The 20,736-nt window shown below is 34.2% G+C and overlaps 2 protein-coding genes across 2 annotated transcripts; one reads left to right on the plus strand and one right to left on the minus strand.

The window, feature by feature from the left end:
* Positions 1-10,407: 10,407 nt before the first annotated feature.
* On the plus strand, positions 10,408-11,331 carry LOC147494778 (uncharacterized). The gene is made up of 2 exons (XM_086568241.1): positions 10,408-10,933; positions 11,072-11,331. The coding sequence occupies exons 1-2, from the start codon at positions 10,408-10,410 to the stop codon at positions 11,329-11,331; spliced, it is 786 nt and encodes a 261-aa protein (XP_086424367.1).
* Positions 11,332-12,916: 1,585 nt separating this feature from the next.
* Positions 12,917-19,072, minus strand: LOC147494779 (uncharacterized). Its single transcript, XM_086569274.1, is given in 6 exon segments — positions 12,917-13,571; positions 13,574-13,595; positions 14,292-14,408; positions 14,510-14,641; positions 17,305-17,576; positions 18,416-19,072. Coding segments are annotated over 5 exon segments (867 nt in total). The 5' UTR covers positions 17,572-17,576; positions 18,416-19,072; the 3' UTR covers positions 12,917-13,242.
* Between the last annotated feature and the right edge of the window lie 1,664 nt (positions 19,073-20,736).

Consider the following 20,736-nt stretch of genomic DNA (forward strand, 5'->3'; position numbering starts at 1 on the left):
AATAACTTAGAATTGAAAAGTGAAAAAGTAGATTGCAAAGTGAGAAGAATGTTTGCTATGAGAGAATAAGATGTTTTATCATATCTTAAATGACTAATCACAACTAACACACAAATCATCTAGCTCAAAGATGAAAACAATTAGATCTCAAAATTTTTACAAATTTGTAGTTGGAGTTTTTTTTTTGGCTAGACGGAGAAAAAGGTAGATAATTCCTTATATCTTAAATCATTAATCACAACACACACACATACAAATCAACTAGTTCAAAGTTGTAAACAACTAGAACTTAAAAATATTTATAAGTTTCTAGTTTGAGTTTTTTTTTTTTATTAGATGGAGAAAAAAGTAGATGATTTCTCATATTTTAAATAACTAACCCTAACACACAAATCAACTAGTTCACAAATGAAAACAATTAGATCTCAAAAACATTTACAAGTTTCTAGTTAGAGTTTTTTTTTTGCTAGAATAATTAGTATTAAACAAAAAGGGTGAAGTAGTGTTACCCCCTACTAGATGAGCCAATTAGGATTCCCCCACTAGATGGGAAATTAGGATATTTCTCCTAAATACATACAAAAAAATTCGGTCAATTCACTTTGATTTTTTTTTTTTGTGTATTAAAAGGGGAGATCCTAATTTCCCATTTAGTGGGGAAATCTAATTGGCTCATCTAGTGGGGGTAATATTGGTTAATCCAAACAAAAATAACTTGCTAGGTCTGCCCAAAAATGTCCTAAAACCGAAATTATTAATGATAACAACTAATTTTTGTCCTAAAACCGAAATTACTATGGGCAGCCGAAATTACTAGTCAATATAGGTCTTTAGGCCTAATTTTGTTATTAAACTTGGAGACGTTGGGCTAATGACATGAAACTTACGAGATTTTCTCAAAGAAAAGGGACTACTGATGAAAATGACTTCGATCAAGTTTTTGACTTTTTGGTGGCGAAGCTTGTTTAGAATTAGTTGGAGTTAAATAGGGATCATCAGAACATCTAATTAGAAAGATTAGCCTACCTATCAATTTCACAACCAGAGTATTTATTCGTGCAATACTGCAATTGGTGTCGACTAGATGTCCATTCATCAAAATGATTAGGTTGGTCCTGTATACTGCACTATTCCAATCATCTAATAATAAAAACTTCTGTAGAATTGATTTAAATTACGATTAAGAGAGGATACCTACATTTGAAAACGAGTGACGGCTTCACTATTAGATAATTTATATGCAATTAAGACGAGTGGATTGCATTTAGTCTTACGCTCTAATAACCAAGGTGCTGTGACTTGTGAGTAAAATGTGAATTTGAATGAAAATTATTAGTTAATTTGGAACTGCAACAAGAATTTATTTTTAAAGAAAATTATATAATTTATTGACAATCAAAAAATAAAAAATAAAAATCGTACAAAAATAGAACGGGACTAGCATGCTACAAGTTGAATGGCTAACCCTTTCTGTACAACAAATTCTATTGTTATAGCTCATTTCTAGCCTATTGATCCTAAAGGTCCATGGTATGGGGGTGAAATAACTTGAACCAACAGAGTTCACTAACTTAGAGTAGGCAAAAGGTGTTATGGTCAAGAGAAGTCAACAGACTAGGAGTACGCAGATGGTATAGAGCAGCAGAGTCCACAAATCTAGAGAAATTAAGCAAAGTGCTAACGGAGTATTGTAAAGTTTCAGGTCAGACTATCAATATAACCAAGTCGCAAATAATTCATCACCCCAAATTGCATAGAAGGTTCGTTTACTTTTTGAGAAAAAGTTTCATGATGCCGTCTACTTTTGTCCTGCCAATGTACTTGGGAGTGCCAAATTTAACAGGGAAGGGTAGAGTTCACAGGTTTAGTTCTCTTCTGGAAAGATTTCAAAGGAAACTGGCCGGATGGAAAGCTAATTGTTTATCTAAAGGCAGGGCCGACTCACTCACAGTAAATTCATTTTTTTATCTTCATTTGCCTACTCATATGATGTCTGTACAATTTTACCCGCATGAATCTTTGGATCGAATGGAGATTATCGAAGATCTTTTTATGGGGCCATACACCAGAGACAAGGAAACTACATTATTTCCCGTGGAAGTTAGCATGTATGCCAAAGAATAATGGAGGGCTGGGAATCAAAGAACTGCAGTTACAAAATTATGTTTTATTAGCAAAGAAAGGATGGGATCTTGAATCCAACATCATTATGGGCTCATCAAATGAAACAGAGGTACTTTCACAACTCCAGTTTCTTGAAGGCGGAAGTCAAATCTACTTCATCAGTTATGTGGAAGAGGATCTGTGACACACGAAAAATTATCAATGCTGGTTCTGTCTGGAAGCTGGGGAATGGTACTTCTATTAAGGCATGGGATGAAAAATGGATTCCACATTCTGAGGAATTGCCTGAAATTACTCAGAAACCACTTGACTGTCCTTTTCACTTTGTTTCTGACTTCATTGACATGGATACTAATACATGGGATTGGGAGTCGTTAAATGAATTTTGGCCTGTCGAATATGTGGAGAGAATTGTTTCCATACCTTTAACACCAAATGAGAAGGATACTTTGATCTGGAAATGGGAGGATAATGGTGAATACTCGGTGAAGTCTGCGTATGATGGTTGCATTCAGTTGATTACAGCAACATATACTTTGGATCGGGATAACAATTTTTATAAACAGGTTTGGAAGATAAAAGTCTCATTCAAACAAAGATTTTTCTTATGGCAATGCTTGCAAGGTGTCGTCCCAACAACGGATATTTTGGCATCTCATCATTTTCAAGTTTATCCAGAATGCACCATGTGTGACAGCTTTCCTGAATCTCAAACTCATGTTTTCTTTGAGTGTTCCTTTTCTAGAGCTATTTGGTGTGGAACAAATTTTAGTGGCCTCGTGGATCAGAGGAATATGAATGTTGGCAGTTTTAAGGACCAGTTACTGAGTTTATTAAAATACATAAGGACAATGCAAAACGGGGAAGTGCAGTGCTGCTATTTTGTTGGGGTTTTGTGGATTATTTGGATCGCGAGAAATGATTCAAGGTTTCAAGGTAAGCGTCTACATCCATCTCGATACATCAGCAGAGCCTTGAAACACATATAGAGAAGCATAAGGAAAAAATGCTTGTTTATATTAAATGGTTTCCACCCAATGAAGGCAGGGTTAAACTGAATACAGATGGGGCTTCGATTGGGAATCCAGGACATGCAGGGGGAGGATGTATCCTCAGGGATTCTGTGGGTCGTTTTATAATGGGAGCTTCGATACCAATTTTCTTCGCAACCAGCAATGAGGCGGAATTTGTAGCTCTATTATATGGACTTCAAATTGTGGTCAAAGCGGGATATATGAAGGTGGAGGTAGAAACAGATTCTCAATTGCTATATAAGGTTTTAAAGGATGAGAACTTGCACTGTCATTGGTTACTAGCTCGAATTATTTCTTAGATTAAGATAGTGCTGAGTAACTTCCAAGAAGTGCACTTCAATTGGGTTTATCGGGAAGCAAATGGTGCTGCAGACGCCCTGACATCACATGCAGCGGATCAAGTAAAGAACTTTCGTTTGTCACGGCAATCAACTGTACACTTTTCACCTGGACCTGCTCGAGACCTGTCTTTCCTTCCGCCTTTCTCATCTGTGTGGTGGCATCAGCCGCCAATGGTTGTACATATGCAAGTTCTTTATGATGTCTTAGGATTATGTAAAGTACGTTCGATCTAATAAAAGATTAAATCTTAACCAAAAAAAAAAAACATCTATCCTCCCACATATATACCAATGTACCATAGGAACCAACTAACATTACATTTTATTTTTTAAGTTGCAAATTAATCTGATTGTGCTAATTATGTTATATTCAAATGGCAAACAAAAATGATGGTGGCAAAAAAAGAGTAAACGAAAAAGAAATTGACGGGGCAGACATTCACGAAGAAGTTAATGATCATAATTCAAAATGATCAAAATGGCTTGATATCGGCGCATGAGGTCTAGACCCAACACTTCAGAATATCTGCTCTCTTGCCAAAATACAATTTTTTTTATAGATTTTGCATAAAAATAAGCCAAAATTAGGAACTCTAACTTAGGGAACCAAATTACCCCAGTTCACCTTTTTAAATATGAAACATGTTTCACATCAAATGACTAGGGTGTTTGTACATAAAAAAGTCAATGCCCCAGCTCATTGCTCCAAGCCTCCAATAGTTCATTACTCCATTGTCGCTCTCGTATGATAAACGCCCATTTATTGGATTCAAATAATCTTCAAGACACTTGTCTTAGAAAGTACCGCAAGTTTCACCAAACAATCAGAAAGGGTACATTCATAATTCATGGAAGCCAAATGGCCAAGATGATGTATTAGATGCCAGAATCCAAGTCAACGATTCCAAGTTAGCCCATTCATTTCCTTCAAATTAAAAATTATCCAATTATTTCTGGGTTTGGACTCGGATCAGATCATCCAATTTGACTGAAGTTTAAACCTGAAGTCATTTTCAAACGTCCAACCGAGTCCAATCCATAATGGTACCCAAACAAAATGTCCAATCCAAGAGACTTACTACTTATCACTGTGTGGATTTGAATTGGTTAAGTAGACCACGCCGTCTTCTAAAGAAATTGTTCATATTTATTCTACAAATCTACAGACGCACCATCTCAATTAGGTGAAACAAAGGCGTGCACTTAGCATAAAAATTTAACTTCTACTAATAGTAATGCGTTTGCAATTTGTACACGTCCAGTAGTCTACAGTCTGGTCCGTGTAACTTGTTTGGAAGCTATGTTATTCCTCTGATCACTCACTCCAACTATCCAACCTAAGTATGTATTAATTCACTTGTGATTCTGATTTCTGAACAGTCATTTTTTTTTGGATTAAAAAAACCTAAAGACTTTTATTTTTATAAAAGGTGAATACTGTTAGGGTGACGCTTAAGGCCTCAAATTTAAAGGCCTCATATTTTTAATTTATCCACATATTTGTTTATTTTACCTAAATAAAAAAAAAATACCAAAAAGGATATGATAGTCAATTTGTTTACAAATGGAGGGCACTAAACGTGAATTTTAGTGTATACAATCCAATAGTCCACCGCATGACAAATGACATCGATGTATTAATATGAATCCAATGACTACACATTTGCATAGTAATTTCAGTTTTTGTAGGAGTGTGCTCATTTAATCAAATTGTTTCATTGGAAGAATAAAACAAATGGAAAATCCACGTTTAGTGAAAGAATCTCCACATTCTATGCATTTTCTTCTTTCTATCTTAATTAACTTGTCTTAATTAAAGAAATTGTCATTACACTTCTCTCATTAAATCTTTTCTCTCTCACTTGTTCTATTTCACCAATTTCAAGTTTAACCGTTTGTCAATTTCACTTTTGAGTTCTAAACAGTTAATCATCAATTCATCATCTAATACTCACGCTTTTTGTGAAATTTGTTTTGTTTTTGTTTTTTATTTCAATATGAATCTATTATTTTATTTATTTATAGTTTTGATGTTTATTTGGTTACGTTCTTTTTTTTTTCGCTCGATTTGAGTCATGATACTCTTAATTTATAATAAAATTGTGAATATATAGTGAACTTTTTTGGTGATTATAGATGGCCTGAGAAATCCGCCATGGAATTCGCCTAAGGCCACACTTTGGCTTGAGCCGGCCCTGCCGAGAGGGGTATGTAGACCAAAGTTCATTTGGTTGGTTTATGTCTGTCCTCATTTCTTATTCCTCCTCTTCGTCCCTCTCCCTCTGCCTATCCACGCCCTCTCAATCTCTCCCTCTCCCCTCCTCTCTCTCCTTCTCTACTCTTTCTCTCCACTCACGCCCCACTGTTATGCAGTATATTAATATCATTGGATAGAAATTTGAAATTCTGAGTTATGATCGAGCTAATCACTAGTTTCTACTTTATTTCTAATGATATAAAAAAAAATCGAAATACACTAATCTATACCACTATGGCCAGCAATCTGTGATATATCAAGTTTGGTTTATACCTATTGCGTCTGAATCCGGCCGACCATCCTAAAAACAATTTTATTTTCTGCTCATTGACTAATTTATGGGTAATTAAGTCATTTTGAAATAATCAAATTTTAGTACTTTGGCTCTATCGTCATCAATCACACGTTGCCTTGATCCAATATTATTAATACACTTCCATACCTGCTTACCTCTCTAATCAACTCTAGTGCGACCTCAACATCTTTCCACTTTCTTCTCTCTCATTATTCCAATCATGCAAACTCACAAGTGTTTACGACCCTTCACAATTCTTATACTCATACTAATCTTTTACCAACTTTCTGTTCCTATTTGTAGCTCTAGAACTCTAAAACAAGATGATCAGACATTACACACTGAATTCTCAGCACCATTCTCCTGGAGACGTTACTCGGCTAAGTCATCATCACAAGGCAGCAACAACGGGGAACATGATCCTATATACGGAGTTTCTGATCGACTTGTTCCCCAGGGGCCAAATCCTCTTCATAATTGATTGAGTTTGAAGTTGAAAAATACAGATTTTTGCAGTTCATCATACCGGTAAAGATAGTATAAGATTTTTATTTTTTGATTTTTGTAAGTTTTGATTGATGTATAGTGAGTACACTTGTGGGTGTTAAGATGTATATGAAGTGAATTAAGAAAGGATATGAGCATTTTCTTTGTCATAATTGTAGTCCTTTTTATTGAATAACATAAGCCATTTACGTGTATATGCACAAGTATAGGCATACACCACAAGATAGATGTTCTACAAATTATATCTAACATCCTTACACAGATGAATTTTGGATCGACTAATGTAAACACTGCAGTTTGTTTGCACAGCATCTAACTTAATATGTATAGCTAATTAGTGTGGTTGATCTTTTCTCAATTCTTTCAAGCTTATTGGTTAACTTTTCACTAAATAATTTCACTAAACTGTGGCGACCATATCAACATTTCTTTTCTTGTAATGTTAGAAATTATCTTTGTCATATATATGCTGAATTGCTAAGTATCTATCATTTATAGATTAATGTAGGAGATTAAGTAGATCTTATTTGTCTTTGGCTCTTGACGTATATACACTACTAAACAATTTGAATTCAATTCGTTGATACCTATATTTATTTATAATTGCTCTTGTAATTTTGTTTCTATATTTTCTCTGTTTCACACCATTGTCTATATTAAACGTAAATATATACGTAAAATAATTCAGGACTATTTATTTATCCCAATTTTCAGTTGTGTTTTCAAAGTTCAAACACTACATCTACCGCATCAAGTTCAATTGTTAACATGCCGGTGGACTTTTGCAATGAAGTTTCACAAAAGACACTATTATAGAATCATAGAATTGAGAAGTCAATGTTCTTTGCAAATACCCACCATGACGTCAATATTACCTATTAGTGACAAACCGTATTAAAAAGTCTTCAGTTCTAACCTATGATGATAATATGAAATTAATTTGTTATTATGTGGAAAGATTAAAGTCCAACACTAAAGAAAATGAAGAACTTCTGGCCTTAAAAACATGAGTTGACGTAGATTGATAGCATAATTAATTGGGGTTTTAGAACATATTTAGGAGAGAAACTAAAAAAACACCAAATATTTGAATCAAACCAAATACCAAACCAAAAATACACTAATCAACTTCAAGAGCGATATCAAATAGTTGACATCCGTATAGCCCACGCCATTTTCGCAAAATCGCGCTACAGAAGCCTACCATAGAAGCCCAAACCCACACGGTTTTTTAGCTTACGATGATGTCGCACACACACATAGTTCGTGATTCGAGCGAAACCCGAACATCGAATTTCGGTTTTTCAAAAATCAAAATTTTAAATATAGTGTCGAAATCATCGAAATTCGAAGGGATTCAAATTCAATTCTATTTCAAATTTCTCGGATTTCGGTTTTTCAAAATTCAAATCGAACTATGGTCGCACATAAACTTTATTCTTTTTTCTATTTTCAAATCTCTCGAGCAGTTTTCGCAAAACCGCGTGATTGAAGCCCACACTCTAGCTCAAACCCATGCGGTATTCAAAAAACCACGTGGTTTTTCCAAAACCACGAGAGAGATTTAATATAACACCAAATTTTGATCGATTTGGTGTTTGCTTTGATGTTTTTTGGTGTTTTCATCAACATGTGTCTCTCCTGAAAATAAAAAAACACCAAATTATTGAAAATTTGGTGTTTAATGCTAGGATAGTGTCTCACCTAAAGATACTCTTAGCCACCGACTTATGTAACCAAATAAAGAACTTCAAGTGGGTTGGCTAAAAAGTCCATTCTCAAAACATGTTAAGACATTGTTTTTTTTTTATGAGAATGTTAAGACAAGTAATTTAATTTGGTTTTATATTATGGTCGCCACCATGCATTGAATATTAAATTTAGCAGCAGCAGCATGCATGATAGGGGCAAATATTTGGCTTTAGTGAAGTTTAAAAATGAAAAACATATAATAAGTTGTACTTTCTGTTCAGCTTGTGCATATTAAACTGTATATAGTTGCTTCAATTCTTCAATGGTCATAAGATGGCTCATCTCCTCTCTAAAAATTTTACATGCAATGGAATACAATAAGTTACATTGTGCATAAGAGAATTAAGAGATGTCTCAATTCTTTCAATATAATCCTTGTTAGCAATTTGTCGAATTATTTGTGAATCGAATTTTTGAAGAGCAAAACGTATAATATTTCCGAATGTTTGAAAGATTCACAATAATTCGCGATTTTTTGCCTTGGAAACGAATAATACGGATTTTGACGAATTTTTGAAAAAAAAAAAAAATGAATAAAAATTTGATTGCGTTTTTGTTATTTTTTATGTACTTAATGTCCTCACTCTTACTTTAAATCACTCATTCTTATATTTTTAGTGATAAATTAATCCAAAAGTTTTGTTTTTATACTTTTTTGGTAATATTTAAATTGTCATGCCATGGTGTGTATATTTTAAAATTTGAACGCTAATTTCAATCCAAGAACAAATAAATGAAGGTACATATGTAGACTATTCAATTGGTTTCAATGTTTTTGTAGCTAAATTGTTTAGATATGTTTGTTATGTTGTAAAGAATGACAACTATTATTAATATTTACTAATATAATATAACGAATTTTTGACTTTCAAAATTTTAAAACCAATCGTTTAAAATGTATATTAATTAAACACCGCTATAATTGCCGTATTGCGAATATTTGACCGAATATTTAACCGTACCATTTTTTTAAATCACCGAATAATTTTCGAATTATTCCCGTACCGAATTTTTGCCGGTCTCAATCTGTACAACTATCCTTACTGGATTCAATCCTGGTGTTGATGTTTACTCTTTGGGAATGGACCAAGAGAATACACTAATCAGTTTCACTTGATATTGTAATTAGAAATTATCTAAACTATTTCGCACGAATATTGGAACGAAACTACTTCGGAGCCTTGGGTTGTTAGGCTCACTTCTCCGTGTAAGAAATAAATGAATACGAACCTTTTCTTCTCTCTTTACTTTTTTCCTCGAAGTTGAACCCAAACCCTTCTAAGCACCAAGCACAACGGTTTCCCAGAAGTATGTAGTTGCGCATTTTTTTTTACTCTGCTTAACTTATGTTGTGCACTTGCGTGTTTACCATAGAAAACAAATTTGAACTAGAAATTCGTATCTACATTTGACATGTTTCTACCTCCAAAATGCTTCACAAGAGGATATTGATACAGGAAAAGACCCTCAAAAAAGAAGAGGGGACAGGGGAGAAGGGATATGACTTGTGAGGAACTAAAATGCTTTGCAGCAAATTAAGTATTAGAGCATCTCTAGGTGGTAGTATAACATGTCAAATTTTTCAAATTTGAAGAAAAACTTTGAAATTTTTCGGAATTCCATCTCTAGGTGGCCTCAAATTCGGTTGCATCACTTGTTTGTTCCCATTCTTGTTCGCAAATTTGGCAATTTGGATACGGATGCGGAGAGATATTGGTAATGTCGCGCCATTGCAAATGTTTTTTTGACTTTGACCAGCACTGCGCGCCACTTCTATGTTGCTCGCCATTGCCAATGTCGCGTGCTCCAACGGGAAAAAAACGGTCGGAATTTTACATCCATATATTTACACTCATCTTTTTTTCATTTTACATATATTTAACTCAAACATTTTTATCAAACAACTCAACCATTTCACATCAATCCTTAACAAACAACACACACACATTGCCAAAAAATAGATCATGAAGTGTATGAGATTTTCCCCTTCAATCTTCATCTTCATCTTCATCTTCATCGTCGTCTTTTTTTTCATTTTCTCCAGCGGAAGACTTAGTAGATAGTCTTGATGAAGAATTTGTTAACGTCATTCTCCTTATGACGTACCTTTTGGCTGTACTTGCACAAGCACAAGTACGTGCTCTGAAGGCACCACATGGTGGTTCAAAGAAGGGTCAAAAAATAAAACATAGAAATTATGCTCTGACTTTGGAAATCTTGAAGGCCAACTACTTCACTGATTATTCTGTTTTTCCGAAAGAGAATTTCAAACGGCGCTTTTGTATGAAAAAATCTTTATTTTTTCACATCTTCATCGATATTCAGACTCATTTTAAGTACTTTCAGCCTAAATTGAACAATGCTGGTAAACCTGGTATAGATTCTCTGATCAAGATGGCTGCAGTTTTGCGTATTTTTTGTTATGGTACGGTGGCTGATCAACTTGACGATCAATTATACATTTCCGAGCAAACTGGAAACCAAGCGTTGAGGCATTTATGTGATGCAATTATCAAATTGTACGGTTCAGTCTACTTGCGAAGACCAAATATGCAGATACAGAACACTTGCTTGCACATTTTGCCATACGTGGATGAGCCGGGTATATTGGGAAACATTGATTGTATGCATTGGAAATGACATAATTGTCCAACTGGATGACAAGGTGCTTACAGTGGTCGTTTTGGAAAACCATCTATTATTATCGAAACTGTTGTAACTGAAGACCTGTGGATATGACATTCTTTCTTTGGAATGCCAGGGTCATACAATGACATCAACGTGTTGGACAACTCGCTGGTATTTGAGCACGTGATCAATGATACTTCTCCACCTGTTTATTTTGATGTAAATCAGCATAGCTATAATATGGGTTATTATTTAGCTGATGATATCTATCATGACTATATGACATTTATACAAACAATTTCAAACCCTAATGCTAAAAGACGAAGTGGTTCGCAACGATGTAAGAAGCTGCAAGAAAAGATATTGAAAGAACTTTTGGGTTTTGCAATCTAAATTTGGGATTTTGGCAAAACCTTGCAAATTATAGCATGTGGAGACAATGAGTACTGTTATGAGAGCATGTATTATATTGCAAAATATAATAATTAGAGCTAAGAATAAAAATTATGAAATGAGGAGGTACATTCCTGATCCAGAAGGGCAACCACAGATCCTACCTACTCGGGAACACTACATTAAGAGGACTCTACGAGTTCAATCAAAGACTATGCATGATAGACTTAAAAATGACATTGTCGAGCATCTATGGAACATTAAGGGTGACCAACGTTGATTGTTGTAATTTAATTTCGTAGATACATATTTATTCTTAATCATTAATAAACAATGTTAATCAATTTCTATTTTATATATATATATATATATATCTTAATTTAAACTAACATATATTTATATAAAATAAAAGTTTATTCATATTAAAAAAACATATTAAGTTACATAGTTATAGAAAATAAAATGATTAGCCACTCTTAACCTTTTCCATTACAGCACCCAACCACTCACATTTTCTACACACTAAACACTTCAATAGATTAAGACCTTTTCCTTCAAGGTTTGCAAACTTTTTCAGCTCTCTAACACCATCACAACCATTTGGGCATGATATCTGCATAAGGGCAATACCTATACCAATGATCATCCTCGCCACAACACGTGCATATTAATAAACTATCTCCATATATATATATTCCATACTAGGACATATATCATACATGCATTTCAAAAATTTTAATTCTTCACCATATTCGTTACAACTTTTATGTATGAGCATATAACCTTGACAATGTGGTGCTTTAGGACACCTTTTGTTCATATACTTGCATGATAACGCAAGGTGTTTTCTTGAGGTGCAAATTTGGCATCTCTTTTGATCGAGTGTATCAAAATAACATGATTGTTGAGTTGATTAGCCAACATCGGTATGTTGGCTAGTTTTTTGCAATAATAAAGAAAAAATCATAATTGTGGAGATAGTTTTGGAGTGTTGGGTGAGAATGAAACAATTTGTAAAATTCCCGACTTTCTACTCGATAGTACGCGACATTAAATCTTGGTGCGATGACGATTACCAATGACGTGACGACAATAATCTGGTAACACATTACTAATGATCTTGGCGTGGTGGGGTCTACAATCAATTTTGCGATCGATATTTGTGACCACCTAGAATTGGTCGAAATTTGCGACTAGATTCTCCAAAATTTTCTCCAAATTTGAAGAGTATACTATTACCACCTAGAGATGCTTTTAGGACCCAATACTTTTTAAGTGCAAAAAACATAGAAAAAAGGAAGTCATACACTCCATGGCCCAAGCCTAACCTGCACGATAGAAGGAAGCCATTTCTCTATCTCAAGGAAATAGTCCAAACTCGAAAGGTCTCCAACAGTAAAATGGAATTCCAGTAGAAAAGGCATATTGCACAGGTGCATTTTTAGCACTATCTTTCCATCTCTGTCTGATTTCTATAACAGAGATAGAAATAAGTTCTATAACAGAAAAAAGATGTCTACACACGATGAGCTATAATAGAAATTTATGAAAGATAGTACAAATTCCAGGTGCATTTTTAGCACTATCAGGTAATAAGTTCTATAACAGAAAAAAGATGTCTACACAGTCATTAGCTCATCAAAGCCTCACGAAGATTACAAACTTACAGTCTTACCCAACAAAAGAGATTACGAGCTGAAAGTACGTACTTAAGAAAAATGATATACATACTTACAAACCCCGGCTACTGAATGGTTTTGCAATATTACTAGATGCGAAAAAATCTTCCATAAATTTGACATGTTAGTTATTTCTCTTTGTGATCTCACAGATCTGACACTAACTTTTTTCACCTAGGGATGCAAATAAAGCAAGAAAATGCTAGCGAAATCTGTACAAAAAAAGCCTGGATTAAACTTCAGGCATGTCATTCAGGATTTGGAAGAGTTCTGGAAGATGTGCATTGGTTAATTTGGTTCTTTTGCTTAATCCCTGCTTCTTTTTCTTGGGTTTGGGTTTGGGCTTGGAAGCTATGCCATGAACCTCTCCAATGGCTCGCCTCCTAGCTGTGTTGGTAGCAGGTCTCATTCCATTCTTTTGGAGATCCTTCTCAATGTCTATCATGTCTCGTGGAAGCTCAATTCCTTGAAAAAGTAGCATCAGATCATCATCCACTGCAATTTGTACCTTAGGATCATCTGGGTACACGATGCCAGACTGTGAATCTAAATTCAGCAAGTAAACTTCCCAGTGGCCTTCAGGGCCTGGAAAATACACCAGGTGTAGAGTGAGAGATATCCTAGTGAAGGGCTTTTGAGCTATTGTTCAGTGAACCACTGGATTCCAAAATATGCAAGATATATAAGATTTGGAAACATCAGACTTGATCTGATTGGTGTAATTCTTACAGTCATGAAATTGGTAGGCATACCTAGGTGAACTCCTCCCTATCCCTCAATGAGATTCCTCTAAGCTAAACTTTTGACCCATGTACTAATTGGTTCATTGAATATGTACACCATTATGAACTTCTCTAAGCTGGTGAAAAGAAAAACTTAGCGGTTCAGACTGTCCACTGATTTCTCCATCAATATTCAGAAGATGAACCAGCTGAACATGTACAGTACACTAAGATAAACCGTTAAAACACACCCCTTAGGCCATGCCCCTTGAATACATATTCATTGAATCTAAACAGACTAACACCCAGGCCCCGACCAAGGAAAACAAAACATTTACAAGGTCCACCAATTCTAATTATTTAGGATCTCACATACATATTATTAATGCCTTTTTTCCTGTAGAAGAAACTACATCCTATGGTACAAGGCTACTTAGTCATCTTGGATGATGTATTGCATGAAACAATTGCTTGAATGCAACAGCAACACAGCACAGATAATCCATTATTTCAAAATAAGAAAAAAGAAAAGCATTGGATGAAAATCTAGCAAACATACCTCTAGGTCCTCCTTAACAGTTGAATATGCATCTTTCAGCTCAACTACAGGTATACCATCTGGAAAAACTTGTATTAGGGAAAGCAGCTGGTCCTTATCCTTCACATCATGCATGGACTGAAGCACGACAAAGAAAGAATCAGCACTCATGTACCAATACGAAAGGGAATACAAGTATAGTAATATTCTTGTGTGATGAGTAGTAAATGATGAGTTACCTTGTAAGAAAAGTGCCCTCCCTCATATGTCACTTTAATGTTATTCGTCAAACTTTCAAACACAGACTTATTTGCTTTTACATCGACACAGCATCTCTCATTTATTTCCTCAGGTGTGAATGCTTTCCTTTCCTGTAGAGAACCATATATAGCTTATTAACTCTCTATTCACCGATCCGAACAAAATAAGCCTCTTCCATTTTCTGAGCAAAAACTCTTTAATGGAATGAAGACAAGGTGTAACATTAACTGATTCAGATCTTACAAAAGACATACTAAAATGATTCCTAAAGGTTTATACACTGATGTATTCACCAGTTCATAAAATGGAAATTGAAGTGGTGCCCATTTTCCATGAATCTATGGTCCTGGCTATCTACATCTTTTCTCTCTCAGCAGAATATCTCAGGATTCAAAGAAGCAATACTAATCTCATAGAGTTGGAGTCCTTTGCTTCAACAGATGTGGAACTCTGGACTGGTGGCAGGTATGGTAAGTATGTGTTCCATGAGAAATAAGGTGTATTTTGAAAACAAATTACCTAACCTTATGGACTGCAAGAAATTTGTCAAATCTCAAATATTATGTACCAGTTATCTCAGTAAAGCATGCAGTTCTAGCCCTAGATGGGAGCAGGGACGGAACCAGGATATGGGAGGGCGACTTCGAAGTTAAACCTCAAGGGAATTTTTTTTCTTAAGGGAACAAAACAATATCACACAAAGTACAAACAATATGGTTTGTTTAGATTTTATTTATTTTTTTTATTTCCATGTTTGATATTTGAGAATGAACTAGAGAATAAGACAGTAAAAGAGATAATGAAATGTTAGAAGATATATTTTTACCGTGTGAGAATGCTATTCTTCTTTCTTCACTCTTGGATGTCAGGTTAGGAAAGAGGAGACACACTAGCATAAAACGTGTTCTTTATTTTACTAGAAAACTGCTCGCTAGTATAGGATATATAGTACATAGTTGGTATATATAGTAATTTTGGTAGTATTAGTATAGATATAGTTTTTTTTTTTCCTTTCCTCCGAGAAAGTTGGTGGTTAACGTAGAACGAAGTAGTGATTTGAAAGAAAGAGATTAGGAAATCTTGATTAGTAGAGAAGTGAAGAAGAAAGATAAGAGATTTAGACAAACAAAAACAATAACTAAGAAGGAGACGAAGAGTAGGAGTAGAAAGATAGATAATAAACAAAGATAAATCAATTGAGAGAATTCTTGATTGTAATTCAATTCATAATAATCATAATGGGTTGGTTCAAAAAATACTAGAGAAACCATATTTATAGATATGGTTTCTTGGACTCTAAGCAATACAAAATAGAAACTAAGGGGGTGTTTGGATCCTATTTATTTATTGCTAAAAAGTGTTTATTAGTGAAAAAACATTTTTTGAAAAAATAAATGTGTTTGGTTTCTATTTAAAAAAAAAATAGTTTTTCATCCAAAAAACACTTTTTGGTCCCAAAAACTTGTTTTATGATAATTAGGTAAAACTTGTTTTTAAGTTAAAAACTATTTTTCTTTGAAGGAAACACTTTTGGAGCTAAAGGCAAATGAACTCCCGGATGTTTTAGACTTTAGTGATTTATGCCAATGATATGCCAAAATATATCGAGAAACATAGTGTGAAATCTGATTTGATAAAATAGCTTTTAAGAAAAGTCACAACCAAACATGTTTATTGAAAAACTGTTTTTAGAATAAATACTTTTTCATAAAAGTGTTTTTTAAGAAAAAATACTTTTTTGAAAAAATGAGAACCAAACACCCACTAATACTAATTCTAATTTGACACAAATTAAGAAATAACTTAACTACTAATAATAGTATTCTAGAATCATCTAGAACATAGGTATTCTATCATGGGGGGGGGGGGCTATAGGCCTTGTTATCCATGCTTTGGGTCCGCCCTTGGCTGGGAGGAGCAAGTGCTGCAAAATTGGGCTGTCATTCCAAGATTGAACCAACTACCACAAGTAAAAAAATGCTATTGGTTTCCAACTGGTGGTTTTTGGAAGTCCAGGTACATCTGGAATTGTGTCTGTTACAGAGACTTTGAAGGTAAATTTATCTCTTTACCTACTATAAAAGGCTGAACAATGGAACTATAGACAGAGATGAAGGAAGCTCATGCAGTGTTGGAAGGGATGGGGATTGCTCTTACTAAAGGGTGCACACATCTTTGGGTTGAATCTGATTCTAGCTCAACTGTGACTTCTTTCATTTCTGGAAACATTAACAAAGTCTGGAGCTGGATTAGCTATAGATGAGTATATGCTGTTTGTAGGAAAGCCACCATGGTTGTTCAAATGGGAAAATCCAAAACAATTTTCTAGATTTTGTCAGTCTTCCTAGATAGATGTATCTATGGATGGCACAGCTTGTAACTGAGAGAGTGCTCCGCATGATCTAGAACAATTCTTTTGTTTCCTTTTTTACTGTTAATCTATTTTCACCTTACCAAAAAAAAAAAAAAAAAAAAAAGTGGTCAGATCACCATTTGGCTCAAGATTATGCCTCGACCTCGAGGAGTGTAGGTTATACTTAATAGCCTATAAGGGTTGATGGGGACTGTACATGCTGGGTAAGGACATCTACAAATCAATGTTATGTGGAGGAAGAGGGATATGGGAAATGCAAAAGGAAAAGCAGTTATAAGGAAGAAAAGACGAGCATCAGAATACTTTAAAAAAAAAAAAAAAAGAGAAGAGAGAGAGAGAGAGAGAGAGAGAGAGAAACATCAGAATACTTCACAAAAAGAGGTTAAGTAAGCTCCATACCACCAGTAGCAGAGCTATAACACGCTTTATCTGAGACCCCACAGGGGATTTCCGTATGCTGTTGATCTGTTGAAGTCTTGCAGTATCATGTGAAAATTTAATAGCATGACTAAATCTCGCAGGAACAGAATCTGAAATAGTTGCAGATGCTTCTATTCGATGTTGTGCAGCATTGGAGGAACCTGCCCTAGCTCTGATACTGGTTAGGGTTGATATGCATTTCTGTTGCTGCTTATGGAACTTACTCAGCCTCTCTTCTAAAACCATCGGACCTGAAAAGGTTTACCTATCAAGTACCAAAATATGAAGAGAACCTAGACTCAGAATACTAGAAAAACATATCATTCAACTGCACAAGCAAGAACAGGGCTCTAATACGTCATACATACAGTAATACACATATATGATCACATGTTGTTCGCTATTGGAAAAAATACTTAAAAGAGGAAGAAGTTCATCATCGGAAAATTCAATTAATACAAAAAGGGATCCTTTAAACTGACAATCAGATATTTTCCTGGATGCAGGAATACAAAATGCTGTGGCGACATTCCATTTAAACAGCTAGGAAAGCCATTTCAGGTAGCCGATATTAATAATATCACTGTTTCTTGGCTAATTAGAGGAGGGAAAAATATTGCTTTTAAGATAATGTAAGCGACTTTGGCCGCTCATCTTTCATATTTCGACACCAAACCAGGTAGTTTGAATGGTTTCCTAAGTGATGTGGACTGTACATATCTCAGTCAGTTTGAACTTTCAAGAACTCCAGTTTTTCCTGAATTCCAGGAAAATGTCCTCTCAGAAATCCCAGGACATGGCAACTCTATTTGGAAACAACTAACAAAATGCATGTGTTCATATTATAAGTGTTTCTCCACTAAAGCAAGTTAGTGGTATAGCTGTACAAATGCCATAATTATTGGTATATAGATTCAAATTATATGCTGGGCTTAATTTTTTTTATTTCACCGTTGGATAATCCCATCACTAAATGAAAAATAGTCGAACAGGGATGGTTTTTTATCATGCAGTTTACACAAGGCATTGCAGGTTTACTTTATTTAAAGCAAAAACTCAAAAAATTTAGTCTGATCACATATTGACTTACCCAGAGCCCTTTGATTTGCCTATTGTTACGCTGTTTGATAAAATTCCTTAAAGCCACACCAGTCAGCTGCCCTCTCTTCTCTTCGAATCTCTAATCCGCGTCCGGAAGAAAATGTTGTTGGATCTGATACAAAGTATTAACTTTCGATCAGTCTTTCTCTGTTGCTATCTACTCTTCTCAATTGATAAAGTATGAGTACACAAAAGCTAGACGAATCAGGCATAACCAAAAACTTAGTAAATTACTCAGATTCAGGAACTCTGTTCAGCAAATCTTAATGGAAAAAGTCAAGTATGGGATAGAAACAAAGAAACACACTGAAGTGTAATTTGATTAGAAAGTGGAATCAGCAATCAACAGAACAACTACTAATTCATTAAACCCCCAATTTGATAGAAAATAAAAAGGAGTTTAGATAAAAACCTTAAAACTGAGAGAATATTCGCTAATATGTATTTTATATGAATTCTAATTGAACTCTAAATAGGAAACAAAACCTAAGCCCTATTCCTAGATGAGTTAGAAACAGGCTTATATCTTATTCCTAATACACAAGATCATGATGCATGTCACCAACAGCGACAACATCAATAAGAGTTATAAAAATAAGGACAACAACAGCAAACATTCTGCTATAAAACGTCACTTATTATTTTAAGTCACCTCCCATATAAATAAACAAGAACCTTCCAATCTCGATAAAATAAAGATTAGTTATAACTCTAATAATCATAAACACTGATTATTATAAGTAACAAGAAACAAAATATTAGCAGATTCTTTTACCAATTTATATAGTTCTGGAGAATGGTAATGACTTAAATAACCAATTAGTAATTCAAAATATGAAGTAAGACAGTAAAAAAGAATCAAGATAGTTTGTGAGGCTTTTTCTTGATTGGTCGAGTGTTTAACTTCTGCTGGTAACTGTAAAAATCAGACTGATACTTTCTTTGTAAAGAAATGGGCTTTTGTAAAAAGGCTTTTACAATGGATCATTTTGCACACGAGAATAATGGGCCGCTTATAAGAGTGAACTCAGTCAACAAGCATTGGTAGTATGGTACTAGTGTTTATTAACAATCTCTATATATATATTACTAGTTTTCAAACCCGTTCTATGAACGGGTGCCGTTATATTAAATTATTATGAAAATTATAGTAACTATGTAGAGTTGTAGAGCTATGAGATATGAATATTATATTAGTTTTTACTTAATTTTTGATGTGGATAGCTATGACATATGAATATATGAATATTATATTGGGTTACACTAAATTTTTGATGTGATTCTTATGAATATCATTAATCAGTATATCTCTCACGTTGAAGAAAGAGATGCTGAAGTAACCTTAAGTTGAAATAGCTGTCACGTAATATTGCTTCAATCTAATTATTAGAGAATGATACTGGGCTACATTATGAATAAATTAAGATCGAGCATTTAGTAATGGTTTCTTGCTGTTTAGCAAAAAAGTGTTAATCTTTTAAAATTTACATCCATTATCAGCTATATTTGGTGGTTTTATGTAAAGGAATTGGGAAATAAGTGATTGTGGTTTTATGTAAAGGAATTGGGAAATAAGTGATTGGGAAAAATGAGTTGTAACAACGCACAAAGAAATCATATAGAAAATTGCTTGATTTAAAAATTACTAAAGATATAATTTCATATATGTAAAAATGTCTAATAAGTCATCTCATCTCCAAGACTGAACAGATAATTACGTAGAGAGAATCATAATTCTACCATTCCCTCTTTATAATTGCCTTTAGATAATTAATATCTTCTTTCAGACTTTGAATTTCTTCTTCCTGAATTTGTATGCACTGATTTCTAAGCATGTCGTTCTTTTCTACAATCTCAAGTTTGTTGCAAATTTCTTCTATTTCTTCGTAGTTATAGTCTACTACTTCAAAGCCTATCTCACTTCGCAAAAAATCAATTGCTTTCATTGATGCTTTATTTTCTGAATCTTCTCGAGTTGTTGAGTTTCCTTCGAATTGGTGATTGTCTTTGATGTTAATTAAAGATTGGAACGTCAATTGATATTTGACATCTGTATTGATTTTCTCCCAATATTTCGTTGCAAAATTCTGGGTAATCTATCTTTAATATTTTGGTGCAGTGCATTAACATATCTTTGAATTTTAGAGGGATAAGTTTTCGAAATTGGATTCGCTGCATCAATTTATAGATCAATTTATTGTTAGTAAAACACTTGAAAATTACAATTAACCAAAAAAAATATGAATTGTTTTGTAAACATGATTGGCTTTGCTCAAATTTTTGGAGCCAGTTTTTACTGAGGAACCATGT

Source organism: Coptis chinensis, chromosome 6 (assembly GCF_015680905.1).
Source record: "Coptis chinensis isolate HL-2020 chromosome 6, ASM1568090v1, whole genome shotgun sequence".
NCBI classification, from domain to species: domain Eukaryota; kingdom Viridiplantae; phylum Streptophyta; class Magnoliopsida; order Ranunculales; family Ranunculaceae; genus Coptis; species Coptis chinensis.

Coding starts and splice junctions, on each gene's coding strand:
- LOC147494778 (XM_086568241.1), top strand. CDS start 10,408: ATGACGTACCTTTTGGCTGTACTTGCACAAGCACAAGTACGTGCTCTG. Junction 10,934..11,071: donor TATATTGGGAAACATTGATT/GTATGCATTGGA, acceptor TTGGAATGCCAG/GGTCATACAATGACATCAAC.